The following is a 14,486-nucleotide window of genomic DNA, read 5'->3' as shown; positions in this document are numbered from 1 at the left end:
AATTATCCCTGTAATTTTGCTCTGCCATTTCTGACCTGCTCCCATTTCAGCTGTTGCTGTGGAGGGAGTGCCAGGGTACCATGTATTTTGGGAGCTGACTGGCTTTCTTTCCTTGGAAGAGAGATGTGAAAGTAAATTGTGTTACAAATCTCTCCTGTAATTATGCTTTAGCCCATGCGGGTTTAAATTGTTCTGTGAACTGTAGACTAACCTTTGTTTATCAGACTTTCTAAGTGTTTAGTGCTGTTTGGGTGTTGGGGTTTTGGGGTGGTTTTGGTTTTTTCTAAACTAGACCACTGTGTAGCCATATGTTAAAATGATTGTTACACTTGTCACATGGATAGATCCTGGTTAAAGTATAACATATTTATAGTAGGGAAAATTGAAAAAAAGGTTGGACTTTGTTTTAACCTGTTCTGTTTTGCTTTTTTGAAGTTCATATCCTTGTTTGATATGCTGAGATATGCCACTGGTGTGTGCCTACAGATTGCTGCTCATCTTCATATACATGTCTTCAGAATTTCATCTCATCAAGCTCCTGAACAGGTTCAAAACCATAATGACTGATTAAATAGGTCAAGGACAAGAGAAGAAGCATTTAGGGGAATGTTGAATGAAGCAGCCCCTCTGTTTTTGGGAAGACAGATTAAGCTTTTGAAGAAAACAGTTTTATGAGAAAGTTCACCGTATCCCAGACATTACCAGATATTAGAATTAGTAGATAACAAAGTTCTGCAGATGCTATTGTGATCAATACTTTTGAACCAGGATGTATTTCAGACCATCAATACCACATTTGAAAATGTTGCCCTTTCCTGTTAGGTAACTTCAATTTTGTACTTCTCTTTTGGTGAATGTAGGCTGCAAACCAAGGTGCTACCAACCAGAATTTAAAGAGGAATTTCACATTTCCCTAGACCAAGTGACTAATGTTGTAGCATTAGTTTCTAAAGTTTTCTTGGAAGTGCTCTGAAGTGGTAGTCAGATGTACCAATTAAATACAGTACTGCAGTATTAAGACTGGTAAAATGAGGCAGCCATGAGGTAAAACCACTCAGTCTCTCTTCTGGTATTTCTAAGGATCCAATCTACTGTTGGATCAGTAGATGAAGGAGGTAGAGTTCAGGAAAATTTTATTCTGCTTCAGAGTACTGTTACGAGTGCCTTTAGGATTCATGCATTCTCTAGTATCCAAGCACATAAATTACTGCTACTACATAAAACTGTAGCTTGTACTTTCTTTCAAGGCCAGTCTCGTAGTCATAACAAGGTTTGTCTCATTACACTTCATCGTTATCTGGACTAGATAATTCAAGGATACTGACTTTAGCTACCCTAATGTGTATCTGTGAAACTGTGCAAGCAAATGACAAAGGTCATTGACTTAAATGACTGCAGCTCTAGCAATGCAACCCACCCGTGTGTATTTCCCTGTGTGGTATTTTTGCTATTACTGTGTTCATCTTCCTTATAATCGATCTAATTTTCTTGTAGCTACCGCTGTACTTTATCCAAACAAAACAGCACAAAACTAAACCACAGTGTAAAACTCCAAACCAGGAAGTCAGACCCACTGTCAGCCTGTCTCTTTAAGACCAGACCCACAGGCTAACATAATGTGCCTAACTACGGGGCTGTTGTCATTGGAGAAAAGTAGCTTATTATCTGCATGGACAAATCAGGACTTGCACTCAAACCCCTTAAGCTCCTTTAAAGAGGTACTATTTGAATACGATTTATGTAAAAAGCTGTTGAATGTAAGTGTCCATTACTACTTTCAGTTGTTGATATGTATCTGAGCTCTGAGTTCATGAAGTCCTTCCTGAACTGTTCAATAAAAAATGCTGTGATTTTTTTAAAAAAATTCTACCACTGCAGCTTCCAGGCTGCACACTAATTCAGAACAACTTCCTGAGGTGTTCAGGGTGTACTGTCTGCTAATCTGGAGAGAATAAAATAGCATCTACCACACTAACAAGAATTTACTGATACTCTTGAGGGATAACTGTAATAGTTACTGCCAAAGGACTGGAACTCTTAAGTGACTCACATCAATTCTGAATGAATCCTACTACTCCTGTTTGAGACTGGGAGAGACACAGCATCTACACATGAAGTTAGCCTGAACCCAGGCCATGGGTGAATAGAAAAGAATACTGTAAACAACCACCTGATGAAAAGACACAGGCACCTTCTTTAGAGTGAGATGATTTGGTTCCCCACAATGGTCAAAACTATGTCATGTCATAGTAGGTGTAAGTAATTCTAAGGATATGATTGAGGCATGTGGATGACAGGAAACCAATGCAGGAATCACTTAGAAAACCAGAAATGTGAGTCAATGCTAACAAATAAAACCAGAAACAGGAGGAAATACTAACAAATAACCACCTATTGAAGATAGGAAGCAAAATCTGTTAACTATTTCATAGCATCTAATTGTCCTTAGAGGGCTGAGACCCAGCAGCATAGTTACAAATCGGCCTAGTTACTGGTACCCAAGAGAGGCCCATATTGCCTTTGCATCATTGTAACAGTGTAACTTCCATAATTGCTCCTTCCCTGAATGCTAGCAGGGGCAGAACAAGGAGTTCAATACTGGTTTCTTATTCAACTTCAGTTGCAACCTGATAGCTGAAGTTTCTGTAGGTTACTTTTCTCTAATCCGACTTCCAGAACTGAAGAACCATCAGTTGACTTGATTCTGAACTAAAAATGCTAGTAAGCTGAGGAGAAGGATATGGTTTTGAAATATATTGTTATGAAAACATCCCATTTTTGTGTGTGTGGGTGTGTGGATGGTTTTTGTTTTATCTACTGTGGTATGAAATCAAAGTGTTAAATGTGTGAGCAGCTACCTAATTTGTGAAAGTGGATATTCAGGTGTAATGGTTTGCTGTAGAAACAAACTGCATGCACACTAAGCCAATTGTTTAATTTATACTTATTTACTGCAATGAGATACATGAAAGACAAATGCTTTACCCTTAAAATTCAGGCCTCCCTAAACTGCTAGTCATTTGGGATTGCAAAAAGTAATATTCCATCTCAAAGGCTTGTAATAGCTTGGACTAAGTAAATAAGGTAAATCTACCCCATCTTCTTGCAGTGGCTCTACAAGAAGTATATACCCCCAAATGCATAATGTTCAATTATGCTTACTAGAGCTGATACATAAAGCTCATCGTTCAACTAAAAAAACCCCAGTGTTTTCTGGACAAATTACAGCAGTTCATAAACCTCTTACTAATACAAGGATATTTAAATACCTAGCGTAACAAAGGAGTTAACAAAATTTACTTTAATTTACTGTAATACACATCATTAAACAATCTTACATGAGCTATGTAATACCCTGTGAACTTATAACTGCTGATATGTTAGCTGACTAAATGCTGAAACTACAGAAATCTGCATCTTGTGAAAAATGCTTCTATTTGCACAATTTACCTAAAGGCCTAAAGTTAATATGTAAAATCTGGCTATTGTAGTTTTTTATTACTTCTGCCCATTGTAACAATTTGGCATTAGAAAAAGTGAAACAATTTTAACAGTCCAGTGCTATTGAAAGTTAATATTAAGTAGTTAAAAATTAATTGGACAGACAGTTTGGGGTCCATACTGCCCCCCCCATTAATACAATTTAATAATATACGTGCTTACAACATTATCAGACACAAGATTAGAACAATCCGAAAAAGCCTTTAATAGGAACCTTAAAACATTTATAGCTCAGCATCCTTCTCTGTGGCTAATGCCTGTACTTGTGTCATGTTACTTAGGTACAACTTGTTTCTCCATTGAGCCATCAGAATAACATGGACTGAAGAGACTTGCGAACAGTTGCCATCTCCTGCTGTTGCTGTGACGAGAAAAGGAGATAATACTGAACAAATGCCATATCAATATGAGTCCTTTGAATTAAATGAATGTCAAATGACTTTTAATAGAATGTTCTATTTTTGCATGTAACTAACTTCAGAGATCTGATACTTACGGTGTCCATCATAATCTTCTTCTGCAACATAGCCATTTCTTTGCGGAGTTCATTTTGGGCACCTGCCAGAAGATTTTCATTGCTCTTCTCCAGCTCGTCCATGCTCTGAAGTTAAGGATAATCTTAATTCAGAACTCCTCAGTGTTTCAAAGAGTTAATTTAAAACAAACCAATCATTCATTTTCTTACTACAATTTAATTTTTACAGCGATCACTGGTAATTGATTAGTTTTGTCACAGACTTGACAGAGGAATCATACAGGACTTCACACTCCAGCCTACATTCCTATTTTAACAATGTGGACCCTGTGAAGGAAATGGTGCCCTCCAGTCAGTTTCTGTGAAGTCTTAGGTAGTTATTCTGCATCTTAATTAAGAGTTCCACAAGAAGAACTTGAGCAGACATCTGTCAGGAATGCTAGGAGTTCAATATTATGGCAACCTTGAGGGACTTGAAGTAAGGATTATAAAACCCATTACATGTCTTTGCACACTTCTCCCCAAATAAAACTCACTGGTTATCTTCCCTTTTGTACCTACAATTATGCCTACCTCTGTGTATGTGTCTAGTTGCATGTTCTTTAACTTACATTTACTTAAGCATATTTGAGGCTTGACTTCTACCTTTTGATCTTTGAGGAGAAAAATCAAAGTAATACTTGACCTACTATTCAGCTTTTCCTCTTTGATGAAGACATTTTTGACATTTTGGAATAGTTATTAATGCTTCTGTAATATCCTCTATAAATTTTGACTGTCTTAAACTAAGAGTTGCTCTATTTCAGATTTATTTTCCTAAACTACCAGACTTGGAAAAAAACCCCAAAACCAAACCAAACCAAACCAAACCCCAAGCTTATTGTAACTAACTGAAATTTCAAAATGGGACCAGTTAGAAAATGACTTGAACAGAATAAATTAAAGTTTATCAGAAACTGATGGACTTGAATCCAGCCCATATACTGGGGGCCATGCAGCTGGAAAACAGCTTGGCAGAAAAGGTCCTGGGGAACACCAAATGGAACATAAGCCAGCAATGTGCCCTTGCAGCAAGGCAACCAACAGTTTCCTAGGCTGCATTAGGAAAAGTGTTGCCAGCAGGTCGAGGGAGGTGATCTTTCCACTCTACTCAGCACTGGCGAGGCCACACCTGGAGTGCTGGGTCTGGTTCCAGGCTCTTGAGGTGCCCAGTGACAGGACCAGGAAGGACAGACAAACTGAAAACAAAGGAAGTTCCCTCTCAGTGTCAAGAAATGCTTTTCCTGTGAGGGTAACTGAGCACTGGAACAGGTTGCCCCAAGGGGCTGTGGAGTCCCCATCCTTGGAGATCCTCAAAAACCATTTGGAGGTAAGTCCCAAGCAACCAGCTCTAGACAGCCCTCCTATACTGTCTGCTGGCAAGACCAGATGTCCTTCAGAAGTCCCTTCCAACCTCAGTCCCTCAGTGATTCTACGGTGCTGTGCCTTTGCATTCATTATAAAATCAATCATTTAGGGTATTTTCATTTTTCCTCACAGTTTAATTCTCAAATACCTTAGAAAAATAGCAAGGGAAGAACATTCTGGGAATGAAGTGTTTTGTTCTTGGTGTAAAATGAATGGGGAAAACCTTTTTTTTTAACTAAAAAGTAAAATTTTTGTGGAGTTATACTCAAAATATTTTTTTGCTTGCTGTGTAGTATGTAGCTACTTTGTTACAAAAATACCAAATAATTTAAAAACCTAAATTACTACAGCTTTCTTAAGTGATATGACAAGAATCAGCTGCCTTCCAAGGAAAAAATTTACTGTACCTTTAAGAACTGCTCATAGAGTTGCTTTATGGTTTTCAGTCTCTGACTTTGAACTATTCTTGCCTGTTGAAAAACTTTTTGTTGCTGACGAAGCATATTCTGAAGTAGAAGCAAAAGGAAAACGTAATTGCATTAGTTGTTAACCAAAGCACTTGGACAGCACACCAATGTCATTTTCCAGAATCAGAGATTCTGCCCTCACTGGAAAATCTGCGCCTTGAATATCTGTGCCCAGAAAGCTACCCTTGCTCTTGGTAATAAAAGTAAGATGAAGACTGGATTAAGCCCCGAATCACCTCCTAAGGTCCCTTACAACCTGAATTACCCTTGTAAAATCCTATGAGGATTTTGCTATCCCCTGCAGCTCCTTAGTGTGCTGCCTAGATGTGCTGCCTGGGGAAAAGCAAAACTTGCAAATGTGTTGGAAGAACAAATACAGCAGCATCACTTTATTACATTCCGTGGCATGGTTCCTATTCCCTTTCAGTTATCAAATTCTCTTACATTTACTACATCCAGGCATATTTTTAAGCAAACTACTTTTAAGAAAAAACTACTTTCCATTATTCCTTTGTTCCCTGAACCAAAAGGCTGTGGATGCACAGAAATGGCACACATCTTTCTTCTCCATAAATGGCACACATCTTTCTTTCTCAAGCCATATGCTGGCCTAGGGCATCACTTAGTGCCATTTATAAACTTTCAATAAAGTTTATAAATGCAACTCTCTTTGTAAAACATAATCATATATTTGTTTACATTACATGAAGTGTTTTTACATTTTTTGAGTGTCTAAACAGCAGTACTCCCTTCTTGTGAAAATACAGTGAAACTCATGCCACGCTGGAAACCCACCGCTAGTTTTTCTTCCTGCTCCTCTGCTTTTTGCACATCTACATCCCATTGCTGAAATAAAGTCAGGAACTGCTGGGAGAACTCATGATTGAGCTTCTGCCTATAAACAGACACTATCTGTAAGTATGACAAATACTATCAAGAATTACAAGGAAAGCTAAGATTCAGCATACACGTGGAGTAGGATAAAAGCTGACATAGATAAAGAAACAGGATTATTTAGACATCTGACCCTAATTGAATAATGTGTGTTTTGAAAAACTGAACACACATATACACGCACACTTTGAGTGAATATGGATTATATACATATAAGGAGACAGCACTCACATACAAAACCCAGGTTAAAAAGAAATATAACAACTTTTCTTCCTAACAGTGTCAGGTTTTCTGACCAAGTTCTTCTAACCCAATTACAGATCTTTGTTTTAACTTAAGGGGTTTTTAACGCAAAGTTGATCAGCTTATTCATGAGTTTATGATGATCTAAGTTTCTCTATGGAAATTTAAATTTTGTCCATAGACGTTTTAGATAAATATATATATACACATATATATGTAGAACAACACAAGACAGTTGTAAGTATTGCTGACTTTCAGTTTTTAGCTGTCTCATTTTTCAGTTTGCTCTACCTGTAGTATCAGATGTAGTAATTAAATATGTCTTAGGAGGGGAGAGAAGTGTTATGTAGGGTGAAAATTATTTTCTTTCTTAACCTGAATAGCATTAAAGTTTTACTGAATGTTTTTTCAAGTTTTCAGGTAGAAACAGAAAATTCCAAAGAGGAAAAAACCCTCCTCGTTGTTTTAAAAGACAAAAATAACATCAAAGGTCACTTTCCATAAAAATAAAACCAGCTCTTTAACATACCTTGCTCTCAGAATTCCAATTCTTAGGTTTCTCTGCTCAAAAGAAAATATGCTAAACTATTACTGTCAGTTTTGCAAAGTGGACACAATTGAAGGCAGCAGAGGTCCTGAGCAGATATTGAACTAGAAGATACAGTACTTGACATTTAATTGCAAGAAGACAGAATAACTATCCATGCTGTGACAAAAAAGGCAGTCTGGTTCCACAGGTTTGAAAAACAAGGGTAAATGTTACCTTTGCTCCTGCTGCATTTTCCAAACGTGTTCAATCTTCTGGTTACTGGTTTTGAGTGAGGCTTTTGTATACATTTCTAATCTTTTTCTCTTAGCTAAGAGAGCCTTGTTAATGTCAGCTAAAAGTCAAAGAATATTTAGAAATTAAGCACAGTGGATACATTGTGCCATTTATTAAAAATACTGAGAAGCAAATGAGGTGTGTTCTAAGGGAAAGAAACGTTGCCCAGCCCCACAACAAGTGTAGCACTGCCTTTGAGTGCCACCTCTCTCAGACGCCAGACCAAACAGGACCCACTGTGATGTGAGACTCAGCTGTAGCTGCTTTGATTCTGTCAGGCCAGTGGTGGGTCCAGTGTCAGACTGGCTTTGAACTGACACACACAGGGAACTCAAACTCCAGTGCCTTGAACTCAGGGCAGCTGCAGTGCTTCCATTCTGGTACACTGAGACTGGGGCCTTCCCTACTGATTATTGTGGTCCAACATGCACTTCCAAGGTATCACCTACGCAGGGACTACACACACATTCTCGGAGCACTGGAAGCACTACCCAGTCAATTCACACTGCGTAGGCACATTGTATTTGGACATCTCACAGCCTGTAAATTCTCCATTCAAAGCTAGAGATACCTTGCACAAACTTCCTCTTTAGTATCTCAGGATATTTTAGTAACATCATCAAAATCTTCATGAGTTTAGCTGCGTGACTGTGGTGCTAGCTCAGAGTTTCCAGACCTTCAAGGTCTGAAGGACCTCGTTATGCTGACACTTTAAGTATATTTTTCCTAGAAAAACCACACCTGTTTCAGAGTAATATTCAAATTACTTGGATTTCAGAAAGAAATTAAAGGTAGTATGTGGCTACTATCTTTGTGAACATACTGAATGAACAACAAAGTGTAATTTATACTTCGGAGACAGTAGTTTTTAATAATATAAGTTAGTGTGTTTGTTTCACTTTAATTTACATTTGGAGACCTAAGTCATAGTTTAAGGTTAATACAGTAATTTCTTTTCCATCTCACTATAGATTTCAGGAAACACCTGTCAAACCTCTCTAATTTGTTGAGGCATCTGCCCCTTCTAATGCCAAACCTACTGTTTTGTGCAGACAGCATCTTCTCTCTGATCCATTAATTTTCCTTCCATCCCTCCTTCCTTTCCTTCCTTTTTTAAGTCTTAAATTACCAGCAATCATAACTTTTTAACATCCTCCTCTTATCTAAATTGCCAGACCTACGATAGTATTCTATTATATAATACAAAATATGTAATTTTGTGACAGCAAAAGGTCTTAATTCGTGCATTAAGGAATCCTTTTAACTCCTCTTTCACTTTAAGATTGACATGCAAGTAATGACTCTGTACAGCTTTTTTATTACCTACAATGAAAGTATTAATCAGCTATTGAGTATGGAATACTGACATTAAGGTGGTTTCCCTTCCTTCCATGGCTTTTTGATGTTTTCTTACACTGTGATAGGTGTTACACATTCTTTACAAATGAAAGGTGGTTTTTCTATAACCCATCAGCTATCTAGAATTCAGCTGGTAATTTAACTGTAAGTAAAGCCATCTGAGGATCTGACTATGACTATACTAAATCCTACTAAGTGACATGCATAAATCTCTCATCACTAGGTGACTGGCATTACTTACCCTCATTATTTGGCTCTTCTATAAACTCATACTCATCATGACTTCTAAAATTCTCTTAAGTGCTGATTCCCTATTCTCTAAATTTCTGAAGGTGCTGAGTACAGGCTACTCTCTCATTCTCTATTGCAGCTCAAGTTTACTTCCAAAGTTGCTTGTCTAGAATTAGAACCATTTGTTCTACTTAACTGCTTATATTCACATTTACCTGCCCCTTATTTCTCACTCAAGTCCCGCAATCTCCAGTATCCTCCATGTCAGTGTAACAAAAAAATGAGTGAGAACAAGAGCTATCATCATCCCTTTTCTCTATATTCACTACCTCTTAAACTTCATCTTAAAATTGGAATTATCAAAAGCACTCATGCATCTTTCCCTTTTCCTTTGTAGTTACCTACATAATACTTACTTTATGTGCAGTTATTCCCCTTTCTTCTTTCTCTTTGCTCTACTTAGATATAACTTTTTTTTTCCTGAAAACTGGCTTTATTCAGAAATGCTGAAAAATGCTACAAAGACTGTTCATTTTACGTAAGTCTTGAAAGTTATGTTATGGTAAGAAATTACTGCCAATTCTGCAATTTTTTTTTTAAATTTATTAGAATGTAAATGTACTTACCTCCAAACCTTTCCAGCATATTCTGTACTTCACCCCTAGAAAACAGCATTTCAAATTTTTATTTGCCCATTTTCTGGGCAAATTAGAGTAAGACCTGTTTTATATGCTTAAAACTAATTTTATTCACGTGCCTATTACTTGTAAGCAGTCACAGAGCTGCTACTGCTCTACAAGATAATATAATTATACTCCTTTTCTCCTCCTGTGAGAGGTCTCTTTTTAAGACTGATTTGCTTGTTTAAAAAAAAATACTGGAATCTATTAACTTACGCTCCAGTAAAAAGACACTATTAGGCATTTAAAGGGTCTTGAGTGAGGGCATTCAGTAAATAAGATTGATTATTCCCTAGACAAAAAGAAAACACAAATAGTATTTGGAACATCCAATGAAACAAGTCTGTGCCATCCCAGATAGCATGACGGGCACAGTAAGAAAAATCCAAGGTAAATAATATCAAGGTTCTTTTTACAGCACCTTTAAGATGATAACACCAGTGTGCGAGGCAGTGGTACAATACAGTAAAAACAGTATCTTCAACTCAACAGCTGAAATCTCCTACAAAACTATTTCAGAAAATACACTTTCTTATGACATTTACACTGCCCATAATTATTAAATTTAATAAGATTCATCTGTAAAAAGAATTTATTTTTCTTGCAATATTTGGATCATTCAAAGTACTGGTAATATCTTCAAGCAACTAAAATCAGAGGAAAAAATAACAGAATTTAATGAAATTATCAACAATTTAGGATAAAACAAATATTTTTAAAAGAAATAAATATTTTAAAAACTCACACAAATATATCAAATTTTCATTTGCGTTCAAAAATATCTACAGAGAAACTGCAGAATTACTCATTTTAAAATGTTACATTTTCTTTTTTTACCTACCACTGCTGTATTGTCTGTCACTTGATTTTGAATCGAATACTAACCAAACCAAAAACAAACACAGCAAAACAAGCATAGTGAATAACTGAAATTGGTATCTGCTTGCTTATTTTGGAAAAAAAAAACCCCACCTTAGACACCCAACCTTACCCCACATCATCTGGAACCACGTGAGTAGGCGCCAAAGGTCTTTTCTTTCCATGCTTGTCCATTACTGGTGTGTCGCCTTTAGAAAAATTACAGAAATACTTACAACAATACCTTCTGTTTTGTGCGGGTGGTTGGAGTTATTAAAAGTGTAGTTACTTTTCTGTAATGCCACTTTTCTGAACATGTCTCATGGGTCTCAGTTCCTGTCAATAACACATGCAGCTCCTAAAATTTTGGTTCTGGAGCTGACAGATGGTGGTGAATTATTCTGCAAAGCCAGATTTGAGCAGGCACTGCCTTGAGTTCCTCTACACTGGTCCCAACCTGTTTTACTTTCCCTGTCCCCTACTACCCCATTAGTCACAACCCACAATATAACAATCACCAGAAAGGTAAAAATAACGTAAAAATCGAAAAAGCCCAACCTGTTAGAATTTTACTGTACAATGAGCACTGAAATTCTCTCTAACTTTTAAAAAGCAAAATCACAAATATATATTTATATTATTTTGAAAAAAAAAATCCTTGGCTACCAGATTTCTGTTAAAGGCGGGGATAAGTGGGACAGGAATTTAGTCTAAACAAATGAAGGGGAGAAATTAATAAGAAACAGAGATAACTGCTGAAAGATAAAAATTCAGAAGTGGAGTTGCACCAAACTTTACAAAAAACTAGCATGTGATGAATGAGAACTGTATTTTTAAGGAAGTCCACTTTTTTATGACACTCCCTCAAAATTAAACAAGAATCCCTTGTCTGATTTATTTTCTTTTTGCCTCAGCTTTCTCTACTTCTTCTTTTCTTTGGTTCAGATTCTTCCTGAAGTGCTTTTAAACCTGCCAGACTCCCAACTACCTTATCTGACTCAGTACTCCATACAAGCAGGCAGAGCTCTTTGCTCTGTCCCGCTCTCACAGTGTTCTGTGCAGCCAGGTGACAGAAGGATATGGCATTAAAATGAGGTAACATAATCATGTAGCAACGTTCTACTCTGTTGAGGACTCCACCTGTAATTTCAAGACATAACAGTGCACTACACAGAGCTATTCTGTTGGGTTCCCTCCTCTTACCAATCAAAAGCACACAGCAGGAGGTTGGTTGTCTTAAGCATTATAAACCCTGCTTGCTCAGACACCGGCTGACACAGTCTTTCTATTCACAGTCAGGAATGTGATAAACTTCACATTTTAAAAATGTGCTAAAAAAGGGCATATAAGCACCTTCTCTAATATCTTCCTCTGATCCACTCAGTTCTTTTCTATCCTCCTCAAAGTCATAGGCAGGTAGGGTCTGTTCTTCCGGTGCTGGTTTAGCAGCTTTTCCTCCATGCTTTCTTCCTGATGGTGCCATAATGAGATCTTTTCCTGCTGAAACAGCATATTGTATTTGTTACATAACTTTCCCCACACTAATTTGAAGATAAATACGTTTTCATGCTTATATGGACCTGTCATGGATACCTCTGTAACAGTCTCCACCTGTAAGGATAGGTAAGCAGTCAAACTGGTTTAGTTTTGAGGTGTTCAGGGGTGTTTTAAGAACTCAATACAAAAAAATGCCAGAGCTAATAGGAACACACTTGAATCTGCTGAAAAAGAAGTAAATTGTCCATTTTCTTAAGGTGCCTGCCTGCTCACCTTCCATGTTTGTTATACATTTTGTCATATCCAGTACTGCATTACCCAAAAGCTATGACAGTATTCTATTTTACAAAATATAGAAATGGTAAACCATAAAGAACAACGTGATTCTACAAGCCATCCCGCACTATAGAGACAAATATACAAGTGCTTATGCCATTTTTAAAAGTCCTGGGCAACTTTCAGCTTCTGAATTATCTTTCTTTATAGCTATTATGCCTCTGCACTCTGTAATGTAACTAATGCCATTTCTATGTTGGCAAACGTTTTACACACACGCTACTCTCTTAAAAAATATTAATTGATTTACTTCAGTAACAGTAATTTTATATATTCTGTATATTTTTATAAATATTCAAGAAGAAAAAAAATCTATTTAGACGAGAAAGAGCATAGTTGTAGTCACTAGATGCATGAGTGACAAAGTATTTTTTCCCTTAGCATTTTATCAGCAATAGCAATAATACACAAATACAACAGGAAATAGAAAGCTACTGAATCCTTGCTGAAATATTTCCTCTTGTTATCTTTTTCTCATAGCAAGAGCTATGAGGTATTTCAAGTCGTCACATGACATTTCCTTTTAAAAATTCTTTAAAAGTAACAGAATTCCTTGGAATATGGAAAGATATCAGCTGCTAGTACCCTGTTTTCCAAACTGAGCAAGACATGACTCAGTAGTGGGTAAACTTCTCCTTCTAGACACAATTCAACACAGCTACAAATATACGTAGGTTTTCCACAAGCCAGGGCACAGACGGATCTGAAAATTAAGTTCACACAGTGGAACTGGGAACTCCAGTAAAGGTCTTTTGAATTTCCATGACTGTGAAGTCACCCCAACATTAACAGCTCTCACACACCTCAGTTTCCTATTTCTGTGGGGTTTTTTTTTAATTATTTGTCCACAGTTGTGAAAATATTTTTTAACCACACATTAAATGGATCTGTGTAACATGAACACGCTAAGCTAAGGAACACTGCTTTGTAATACCCAGCTTTTTCTGAGGTTGATACTTCTCTCTGTGGTACGAAGATTTTTAGACCTTACAAGTGTCTTGGAAAACAAAAGCAAAACCTCTTTAAATGGACAAATCAAAAGTCCTTGCATTAAAATTATCCTCAAATGAGAGAGAATTTTCAACACTCGATCTGCTTTTCAACTACTGTGATTGTTGAAAACATGATATAAAGAGGAGAGTCCTGGTGCGGCATCTGGCTGTGCCTGTTTCTGGGCTGCCAAAACACTTCAACATTTTACTGCAAGCACGTATTTTATCTGACATACAGATGCTTTGTCCTGAGAAGCAGTTTACAAAGCAGGACTCCCCAGTCCCCCCCACAGGCGTAAAACGACCTCGCCCCCCTCGCAGCCCTCGTTCAATGCTGTGTATCTGTTTTAGCCGATTCAAGGATCTTCAATCCCGAGCTGTGTAATTTTTTTTTTTTTTTTGAGAAACTCACCTCTCTTTTTCACCCTGCCCCCAAAAAAGACATGAAACAAAACGGGGCTTCTGTGAATTTCCTACGTGGGGCTTTTCACCGCGGGGACCCACCTGTCTCCACCTCAGGGCAGCGGCGGAGACTCGGGCCCTCAGCCGCCTCACCCCGAGGGCACCCGCGGCCGGCAGGGACAGGGCGCCTCGCACCCTCCCGCAGTGCAGGGGACTCCGCTCGCCCCAAGCCCCTCTGCGCCCCCCGCAGCCCTCACGTTCCTCCCGAGGCTGTCCCGGGCGACAAAGGCTGAGGGGCACGGCGGGACGCGGTGCCGCCTC

General features: G+C 37.8%; 2 protein-coding genes across 8 annotated transcripts in view; one reads left to right on the top strand and one right to left on the bottom strand.

Moving 5' to 3' along the window:
- CHPT1 (choline phosphotransferase 1) overlaps positions 1–4,765 on the top strand; it is a 22,023-nt gene extending 17,258 nt beyond the window's left edge. The window contains exons 8-9 of one of the 3 annotated variants that reach the window (XR_004357189.1): positions 436–822; positions 3,783–4,765. Coding sequence is in view for 2 of the 3 variants with exons in the window: in XM_032688503.1 (XP_032544394.1) it covers positions 436–546; positions 3,783–3,827 (156 nt within the window). In the remaining variant the exon portion in view is untranslated. The remainder of the gene's footprint in view (positions 1–435; positions 823–3,782) is intronic. The other 2 variants (XM_032688503.1, XM_032688505.1) reach the window with 2 other exon arrangements.
- On the bottom strand, positions 2,917–14,486 carry SYCP3 (synaptonemal complex protein 3). Of its 5 annotated transcripts, none has more exons than XM_032688511.1 (9): positions 14,423–14,486; positions 12,292–12,435; positions 11,072–11,147; positions 10,027–10,061; positions 7,751–7,868; positions 6,646–6,745; positions 5,791–5,889; positions 3,998–4,102; positions 2,917–3,862 (listed from the first exon to the last, which is right to left on the bottom strand). In XM_032688511.1, exons 2-9 carry the CDS (start codon positions 12,419–12,421, stop codon positions 3,809–3,811), a joined length of 717 nt encoding a protein of 238 aa, XP_032544402.1. In that variant the 5' UTR covers positions 12,422–12,435; positions 14,423–14,486; the 3' UTR covers positions 2,917–3,808. The 5 variants fall into 5 exon arrangements, with proteins under 5 accessions (XP_032544402.1, XP_032544398.1, XP_032544399.1 ...); XM_032688507.1 differs by lacking the exon at positions 14,423–14,486 and adding an exon at positions 14,176–14,416 and having other exon boundaries at positions 12,292–12,438; XM_032688508.1 differs by lacking the exon at positions 14,423–14,486 and adding an exon at positions 14,176–14,416.

The sequence above is a fragment of the Chiroxiphia lanceolata genome, chromosome 5, assembly GCF_009829145.1.
Source record: "Chiroxiphia lanceolata isolate bChiLan1 chromosome 5, bChiLan1.pri, whole genome shotgun sequence".
NCBI classification, from domain to species: domain Eukaryota; kingdom Metazoa; phylum Chordata; class Aves; order Passeriformes; family Pipridae; genus Chiroxiphia; species Chiroxiphia lanceolata.
Note: the sequence above shows the minus strand (reverse complement) of the source record. Positions and strands in the feature narration are given on the sequence as shown.